This window comes from Physeter macrocephalus, unplaced genomic scaffold (assembly GCF_002837175.3).
Source record: "Physeter macrocephalus isolate SW-GA unplaced genomic scaffold, ASM283717v5 random_515, whole genome shotgun sequence".
Taxonomy (NCBI): Eukaryota; Metazoa; Chordata; class Mammalia; order Artiodactyla; family Physeteridae; genus Physeter; species Physeter macrocephalus.
In genome coordinates, this window is record NW_021145825.1 from 32,575 (window position 1) to 41,644 (window position 9,070).

At 57.9% G+C, this 9,070-nt stretch overlaps 1 protein-coding gene across 1 annotated transcript; it reads right to left on the minus strand.

The window, feature by feature from the left end:
- Positions 1 to 6: 6 nt before the first annotated feature.
- Positions 7 to 7,984, minus strand: RRP7A (ribosomal RNA processing 7 homolog A). The gene is made up of 7 exons (XM_007099865.4): positions 7,895 to 7,984; positions 6,136 to 6,278; positions 3,815 to 3,940; positions 2,959 to 3,076; positions 2,550 to 2,647; positions 2,019 to 2,217; positions 7 to 680 (listed from the first exon to the last, which is right to left on the minus strand). Exons 1-7 carry the CDS (start codon positions 7,965 to 7,967, stop codon positions 595 to 597), a joined length of 843 nt encoding a protein of 280 aa, XP_007099927.2. The 5' UTR covers positions 7,968 to 7,984; the 3' UTR covers positions 7 to 594.
- Positions 7,985 to 9,070: the final 1,086 nt, after the last annotated feature.

The window sequence follows — 9,070 nt, forward strand, 5'->3', positions numbered from 1 at the left end:
GAATCCTGTGGGAGGGCGGGGGGGGGGGGGGGGCGGGATACAAGATTCTGACTCTGACATCTGTGACTTCAAGGGGGAGACAGCGTCTGGGTGTGGGAGTCACACAGACTGGGCAGCAGGCATAGAGAGGGGCTGGGATAGGCCCACCGACCTTTTGTAGCCTTCTCTTGCCGCCCAGCTAGATGAAAAATAAAATGTTCTTGTATTCTCTCTGCTTCTGAGGCTGTCTCACCGCCCACGGGGGCTGCTTCGTTAGGAGGAAGGGGAGAACACAGCAGACGCTTAGCCCTGAGAGTCGAGTCCAGAGACAGGCTGGGGACAGAGCCCAGGACAGGGAAGGAGCCACTTCCTGGGCCAGTGGCTTCCGGAGTCCAAGTCCTTGCGCCGGGCCCCAGGACTGCCGAAGCACAGGAACCAAGGGGTGGCACTGTCCTGCACCCCACATCACGTGGGCTCAGATCTCCGGGGCTGACGCGTGGCTCCTCAGCCTGGGCACGGCCTCTGGGATGAGTGTTGCAGGCCCTGTGTCCTCGCTGGCCACGCACTGCCACCCAGTCACCACCCCTCTCCACGGGGCCCACGGGCGGGAGAGGCTCAGTAGGGTCGGAACTTGCGCTGGGCCCGCATCAGCTCGATCCTCTGCTTGTCCTCCTGGAACTTCTTGCGCAGCTGCGCGAGATCTGCGGCGAAAGGGGGAAGAGGAGACGGCCGGGATCAGACGGGCCGCGCGGGAGCTGCCCCCGCTGCCCCCCACTCGCGAGGGCAGCAGCCCCTCCCTCAGCCCCTACTCCCCGCTGGGGGCGCTCAGCACGGACCCCCGTCGCCTCTGCGGGGGGGGGGGGGGGGGGACCGGAACCGGACTGCAGCCCAGGCGGAGGGCAGAGGCTGAGGTGGAGCAGGAGGCACGCCGAGGTTTCAGGCGGAAAATTCAGCAGGTCAGAGAGAAAGCAGGCTCAGCACGGACCCCCGTCGCCTCTGCGGGGGGGGGGGGGGACCGGAACCGGACTGCAGCCCAGGCGGAGGGCAGAGGCTGAGGTGGAGCAGGAGGCACGCCGAGGTTTCAGGCGGAAAATTCAGCAGGTCAGAGAGAAAGCAGAGAGCAAAAAGGCTCTTGCCCCTTACCAGCCCGCCTCCAACACGCCCCCCACGGCAAAGGAAGAAGGCTCTGGGGCTGCTGGGCGACCCCCGGGACGCCTCTCCCAGCCCCTCCTCACGGCAGCTATCAGGCCGGGGGCGCGCGTCAGGGATAAGGGGCCTCCACCCCGAGACCGCCACCGAATTCACGCGACGACTCTGTGGTCACCGAGGGACCGGGTCGGGGCGCCGGGTGTGGGGCTGTGAGCCCAAGGGAGGGGAGGCTGGTGGAGGCCCCTGTCAGGCGGGTCCAGAGCAGCGCAGAGCCAAGGAGCGGAAGGAGGGGTGGGCAGGGTGTGGGCAGGAGCGGTGAGGCGGGTGAGAGCGCGGTGTGACCTCAGGGCCTCCCCCGTGCGAGGCCAGGACCCTCTCCCGGGTCCACGGGGAAGCCGTCCTGCCAGCAGGAGACCAGGCGGCCCGGGCCGCCGGCTCGGCGTCATTGCCACCGAGAGCAGCCACAGGTGGTCAGGGGCTCCCCGCAGGCGCTCTCCCCCAAGGCCGCCCCCCGCCCCGCCCCAACACAGCCCTGCCGTGAGCTTCTGAAAGCCACCCTCTGCGTGTGGCTCCTTGCCGGAGGCTGACGGGCCTGGAGGTGGGGCCTACATCCCAGGTGCCCGTGCAGCCTCAATACCCAGAGGCACCCGCAGCTGCCTCGGGAGCAACAGGGAGCCCACGACACGGGGCCGCTGCCAGGCTGGGACCCTAACCCCAGAGCCTGTTGGGAAGTCTGCGCCCAAGAACGCCCTACCCGCCCGCAGGCCTAGCGCCTGCCGTGAGGAGCTCCGTGTCTGGCCAGGGATGGCAGCGGGGCCACAAGACCGCGGCCACAGCCCGGGCGCGCAGGGCAGGGGGCCGGAGGACAGAGGCCTGGGGTGCGCCCTTACGCTCCATCTTGGTCTCGCGGTGCTGCCAGGCGTAGAAGTTGAGCAGCTCCTTGCGTGCACGCTTCCGCTTCTCCCTCTCCAGCACCCGCAGGCTGGCTGCCTCCGTCCTCGGGAGCACCGGCCGCCGGCCGCGGCGGGTCACCTTCACCCAGCCCTCCTCGTCAGGGACCCCTTCCTCCTCCTTGGCCTTGGCCTCCTCCTGCAAAGAACGTGGCCCTGTGATGGGCAGGTGCCCGGGAGCCGCCCTGCAGCCCCAGGAGTACCTCACCTCCTCCTCTCCGCTCTCCCCCCCGTGCCCAGGACCACCCTGGCACCGCGGCACCGGCTGCTCCCTCTGCACCCGGCACAGTGTGAGCGGCTGAGTGTGGGGGAAGGGCGGAGGGCAGACATGCCAACGCTGCCTCCTCCTCCACCCTCGACGGTCCGTTCCCTAGAGACCATTCCGAGACTACGTTACCCAGCCAGGAGGCCCAGCACTCAGCAGAGAGAGAGGAGCCTGGACTCCACCAGCCGCCCGTGCGGAAGCCCCACCTCAGCCATCTTCTGGTCGTACGTCTCCATGAACGTGTCCACCTCGACCCTCAGGGCCTCTGGGTCCGGCACCGAGTCTGCGTAGTCTCTGATCCACTCTGGGGGAGAAGGGAGCGAGAGAGACGGGATTCCAGGCCCGGCCCTCGGGGCCCCGCCCAGGATCTGGCAGGCCAGTCGGGATCTTCTCACACAGGCCGCAGCGATGGAGACTCGTGGGCCAGGGTTCCGGGGTGAGGAAGAGCCTAGTGGTGGCGAGCTGGGCCCTCACCTATGCCCACCCCAAGTGCCAAGCTCAAGCCTCCCACAGCTGCTCTGAGGGCGAGGGGACACGGCAGACGCCAGCCCTCCAAGCTGCCCTCCCCGACCCGGGCCCAGGAAGGAGGCGCCAGCTGGCACCCGAGCTACTGACTGCAAACGCCGCTCTTCACAGGGTGACTCTCTGTCGAGACCAGCAGAGGGCCCTTCAGGGCCAAGGCAGCTGCCACCCCACGTGGCTTCTGGAACACCACGTAGGCCACCTGGAACCCCTGGGAGGAGGAGAGATGTCAGTGCCGGGAGCCTTCCCATCCGCCCAGGCATCCCAGGCCTGGCCCAAGGGCTCCCCGCTGCCCTCAGCCTGACTTGTCGAGGAGCTGGGGGAGATGTGCTGGGCTGTTCCTGAACGTGAAGGTAACCAGGAGGTTGTTCTAATCCAGGGGTGGGGTGGCCACACTCCCAGTTATGCAACTTCTGCTAAAAATGACCCGATCCCACCTGTTCACCAGGGAGAGGTGAGACACTCAGGGCCTTTGTTCCAGGTGTGGGAGGGATTCAGTGAAGAGCGTGTCTCCCTGGGCCAGGAGTGGACAGACAGATGCGGCGCTCACTAGTTCAAACTCCACTAAACAGGAGGAGGTGTGGGCTCAAGGCACACAGGGAACGAGGCCCGGGCCACCAAGCCTAAGGAGGCATCGACCTCAATGCGGACGCAGGGGGTGGCTCAGGGAGGCCCCTCGGGCAGTGAGCAGAGACGCCTCTGAGCTTTCACCCAGGACGGTGGAAAGAGCCGGACAGGAAGCTAAAGGACATGGCAAATCTGGGAAAGGAGTGGAAGCTGTTTACGTGACAGCCCTCCTAGACCACAGAGGCCAGGACTGGCCTGAGCACAGGGGACGCGTGAAAATCCCACTGCCGCCCCCGACGCCACCTTCCCCTGACACACTGGGGACGCTGCCCTAGCCCGACCCACACCATCATTCAAGCAGACCCCAGTAGTGGAGGCTTACAGGAACTGGCTTGCGGTGAAAGAACTTTGACTTTGGCTCCTTTGCGCTCTCAGCAAGATCCGGCTTCTCCTGTAACTCCACCGACTGGACAGGGCCGCAGGGGGACAGGAGGCGGGACAGGCACTCCTGCCGTGGCCGGAGAGAAGCACAGTATGAGCGGCTAGAGGGCCTTTCTGGAGCCTCCCTCCGCCCTGGGCAGCACTGCCAGGGGACCGGGGCCCAGAAGGTCTCGGAGTCCAACCTGGGGGCGTGCGCAGAGGGCCTGGGCAAGCCACCACACAGAGGTCACAACCCCGGCCCCCCACGGCCCCAGACAGCAACCTTGTGAATTTTCATGTTCAAAGCTGTGGGTAAAAAGTCCACTGGCCGGGGACTCGGGAGGGAGGAGACAGAGGTGAGACAAAATTCAGGTATAAGGTTTTTGGCTTTATGACAGGACTCTGTAGAAGCACGTGCCCAGGGTACGCTTGGTCTGTTCCTGAAAGGGATTTCTCCGTTTGAAAGTGAACGATCCGGGACTTCCCTGGTGGCGCAGTGGTTAAGAATCCGCCTGCCAATGCAGGGGACACGGGTTCGAGCCCTGGTCCAGGAAGATCCCACATGCCGCAGAGCAAGTAAGCCTGTGCACCACAACTACTGAGCCTGTGCTCTAGAGCCCGCGAGCCACAACTACTGAGCCTGCGCTCTAGAGCCCGCGAGCCACAACTACTGAAGCCCATGCGCCTAGAGCCCGAGCTCCGCAAAAAGAGAAGCCACCGCAATGAGAAGTCCGTGCACCGCAACGAAGAGTAACCCCCGCTCGCCGCAACTAGAGAAAGCCCGCACGCAGCAACGAAGACCCAACGCAGCCAAAAATAAATAAATAATAAAATAAATTTTTTTTAAAAAGTGAATGATTCATAAAGTAGGAGAGGGTTCTCAACTTTTTAAAAAAATTATTACAAGAACAGGTGGGGACATTTTTAGTTTTATTCTGAGTACTCTGATTTTATAAGACAACCAACTAAGTTTTACTACCTGAATCAGCCATTTAAAAAAGAGTTAAATCTGGGAATTCCCTGGCTGTCTAGTGACTAGGGCGCCATGCTTCCACTGCAGGGGGAACGGGTTCAATCCCTGGTTGGGGAACTAAGATCCCACATGCTGCGAGGCACAGCCAAAAAAAAAAAAGTTAAATCTACTCCGTTGGAATCAGGATGCTGGTTATCCTTGGTGTGGGGGGGGCATGACGGGATTTCTGGGGGTGCGGGTGATGTTCTGTTTCTCGACCTGGGTACCAATGACACAGGTTTGCTCAGTTTGTGAAATGCAGTGAGTGCTACACTTGGGTCCAGGCCGTTCTCCGTACATACACTAGTCTTCAGTAAAGGTTAAAAATGACACCCTCTCCTCTCATTGTTTCTTTTTCTCTTTAACTGTAGAGGAATCTTTTAGAAATTAGTATTTCTTTTCTGAAAAAAAAAAAAAAAACATCGAAAATCCAGCAATTCCCTTAGTTTCTCTTCTGTAAATTAATGAAATACTAAATTTAACAGCTTTTGTGAAAAAAAATTAACAGACATGTCTGCATAGTAGACTCAGAGGTAATTTTATTTTCTTCTACTTTTCCTATTTTTTACTATGGACGTGTATCAGATTTTTATTTTTTTTTAACATTTATTTATTTATTTGGCTGTGCTGGGTCTTAGCTGCAGCACAAGGGATATTCGTTGTGGCATGCAGACTCTTAGTTGTGGCATGCGGGATCTATTTCCCCAACCAGAGATCGAACCTGGGCCCCCTGCATTAGGAGCACGGAGTCTTAACCACTGGACCACCAGGGAAGTCCTGTCCCTCAATTTTTTTAAAAAAAAGACAATGATTATGTTGTCAGATGTCACACAAGTAGTTGGCACAACTTTCACAATACTCAAGAAAAATGTTTGAGAACACATGTCTCTGTCTTCATATGGAATTATGGTAGACAGAAACAGTTACGCATCGATCGCTTTAAGCAACAGAACATTTCAGCTGTATTATTAACAGTACCTGCAATGGACATGTATCAATTTTATAATCAGGGGGAAAAAAACACATAACTCAAACAATTCTGGGTAACACATAGAAAGCTCTGGGTTCCCTAGAGAATTATATTTTTTACAACATCCTTTAAAAGGCCAATCTCCTGTCACAAGAGAGGCAGCCTTACAGATACCACCCCTCAGGGCTTCAGTTAGCTGTTTCCACTTCACCACTAAGGACTTGGTGGGGGGCCCGTAGGAGCCCAGCTCTGCCTGGAGCCCCTGCCCCAGGCTCAGGTTCCCTCCCAGACACCAGCTTACCTCTGTGCAGTATGGGGGCACATTGAGGACAAAAAGGGTCCGTTTCTGAGGCCAGGAAGACTTGGTGCCTTCTCGAACTTTGTGCTCTCTCACATAGAGGTAATGAGAAGACTGCTGCTTTTCAGAGAATTTGATGGGAATGGCTGGAAGGAAAATGGGGGCGGGGAGGGACAGCATGAAAGTCAGGTTCAGGCTGTCCCTTTCTAGTCCTGTGTGTCTGTCCGTCCATCCATCCTTCACTGAGCCCTTCCCCTAGGCAAGGCCTGTGCAGGGTATTATGCAGGCTGGGAGGGTGAACAGATAATCTGCCCAGAAAGGGCTCCCAAGCTTGCGGGAGACACAATGTGAACAGGATGCGAAAGGAGAGAAGTTCAAACTCCGCTGCTCTTGGGGTAAACAGCCAAATCCTTACCGTGGCCACCTCTGCAGCCTCTTCTCACCCCACCCTCCCCCCTCCACACCACACGCTGGCCCCTCTGGCCTCCCCTCTGTTCCTCCAATAAGCCAGGGCCTCACACATGCTCTCCCCTTCCTGAAACATCAACCCTCGTCCTTCCACCCATTCTTCAGATTTTCACTTCACTTCCTCAGGAGAGCTTTACACGCCAGGTTAGATCCACCTGCTCTGTGCCTTCTTAACTTCTCTCATGGTCTCTATGTCTCTATTTGTGTGATTTTTTTTTTTTTTTTGGCCACACCATGGCATGCAGGATCTTAGTTCCCCGACCAGGGATCGAACCCGTGCCCCCTGAAGTGGAAGCACGGAGTCCTAACCACTGGACCGCCAGGGAAGTCCCTTGTGCGATGATAAGGATCATAGCTGGCATTCCCATAAACTTTAATCCTCATCAAGCTAAGGACTGTTCTGCTTTTCTCACCACCTTCTTCAGAGCACAGTGAGGATACAGTTGCAATCCCTGCACTCAGGAAGCTCACATAGTGAAGGGAGAAAAGGACAAGTAAGCATGTAACAAGGTCGTATCAAATAGGAAGGAAACACACAGAGTGAAGTAGTGCAGGGTGATGGGTGGCAGAAGCCTTAGGACAGGCATCGATCGGGACCAACTCTTTGAGGAAGAAACATTAAAGCTCAGACCAGAATGACAGGAAGCCATGTAACAGCGCAGAGCTGTCTGAGGAAGAAGACCCAGTAAGTACAAAAATGCTGAGGGTGTAAAGAGCTTGTTGCCTCAGAGGAACAGAAAGACAGAGCTGTAGGTTAGCTGGGGCCACGCAGGTCAATGGTGGGATGTCTGGATTTTGTTTTAGGTGCTAACTTTAGCCACTGGAGGGAGTTCAGTGAGTATGGGCGTGTGAGGCAAGATCTGATTTAAATCTGACTTTAGAAAGAACATTCTGGCTCCTGGGTGGAAAACGAAAGGCAGGAGAACCAGTGCGGAGGGCACAGGCCAGGTGAGCGCTGAGGGGGCTGGACTAGGAACTGCAAAGGGGAGCTGGTAAGCGGATGGGCGCACCTCAGGGGGAGAGTGTAGACAGACGCGGGTTCGCCCTGGGAGAGTGTAGACAGAGGTGGCTTCACTCAAGGGAAGCGCTGGCCAAACTAGGCTCGTCCCGGGCGAGTGGAGCCAGATGAGAACAGGGCGCCGCGTGGGTCTTAGGAGGCCCCGGGCCTCACAACCTTCCGGGGCTCGTGTCCAACTGTGTGGCTGCTCCTGGGGGCCCCGAGCCACTGCCGACCCCGAGCCTCCTCCCGACGAAGCCTGGCCGTCCCCCGGCCCCGCGTCCCGCAGCCCCTCACCTGAGTAGCCCGGCGGGCTCAGAATCCCCTTCTCAGAGTCCTGCGCCACACGCTTCCTCCCGCGCGCCACCATCTTGCCAACCGGAAGCCGCGGGGGCCGCTGGGAGTTGTAGTTCGGCGCAGGGAGCCGTTTCCGTGACGACGGCGCCGCCTGGGGGCCCCGCCCCTCGGTTCCAGGCCCGCTAATCCCGGCCGCTACTCCCCGCCACCCCCCGCCCGCTCCCTCCCAACGTCCTCCGAGGGCGCCACCTTCATTTGCTCGGAGTAAAGTCTGCGCGTGAATGTAGGGGTAAATGGCGTAGAGCTGGGCCGCTGACGGATACGACCTCTACTTTCCGTTCATTCATTCATCCATTCCACAAATAGCAGTGAATACTCCTGGCACTGTCCTCAGCGCTAGAGATACAGGGGTGAAATAAAATAGAGCCTTCCCAGAGTTTATTTTCTAACGAGGGAGAGAAACTATGACCACAGGGACTTCTCTGGTGGTTCGGTGAGTAAAACTCTGCACCCCCAATGCAGTAGGCCCAGGTTCAATCCCTGGTCGGGGAACTAGATCCCGCATGCATGTCACAACTAAAGATCCCGCATGCCGCAACGAAGACCCGGCGCAGCCAAAAATAAACAAATAATTTGAAAAATAATAATAATAATAAAGAAACCAGTAAACATCTAAAGAAGCAACATATAAAGCACACGCATCAGTGCAAAGTGCGGGGAGTGTGGTGAGGGAAGGTGTTATCATTTTAAATAAGACGAAGCCCTCACTGAAGTGACATTTGAACAAAATACTGAAGGAGGTGGGGGAGCAGGGCGTGCAGGTGAAGAGATTCTGGGCAGAGGGCACTGGCGAGGGGCCCTGAGGCTGGAGCCTGCCTGGTGTGGTGGAGAAATAGCGTCCAGTGAGCCAGAGGAAGAAGCGGTCAGGGGGCAGGGGGCTTGGTGGGCCACGCAGGATCAGGTAGGCCACTGGAAGCACTTTAACTGTTACTCTGAGTGTGATGGGGGCCACTGTGGGATTTTGAGCAGAGAGGAGTCACTGTATTACAGTTAGACTGTGGGGCAAGGGCAGTAGCGGGGTTGTTTAGGACACCATCGCAATAATCTGGGGGAAAGATGATGGCTTGGTCACCAAGGAAGTAGTAGTGGAGGTGGTGAGAAGTAGTTGGATTCTGG

Excerpts from the sequence above, each read along its gene's own strand:
- RRP7A (XM_007099865.4), bottom strand. The coding sequence starts at position 7,967 with ATGGTGGCGCGCGGGAGGAAGCGTGTGGCGCAGGACTCTGAGAAGGGG. Across the intron at positions 2,648-2,958 it reads TGTGAAGAGCGGCGTTTGCA|AGTGGATCAGAGACTACGCA; the intron begins GTCAGTAGCTCG and ends CTTCTCCCCCAG. Across the intron at positions 681-2,018 it reads CCGCGAGACCAAGATGGAGC|ATCTCGCGCAGCTGCGCAAG; the intron begins GTAAGGGCGCAC and ends CTTTCGCCGCAG.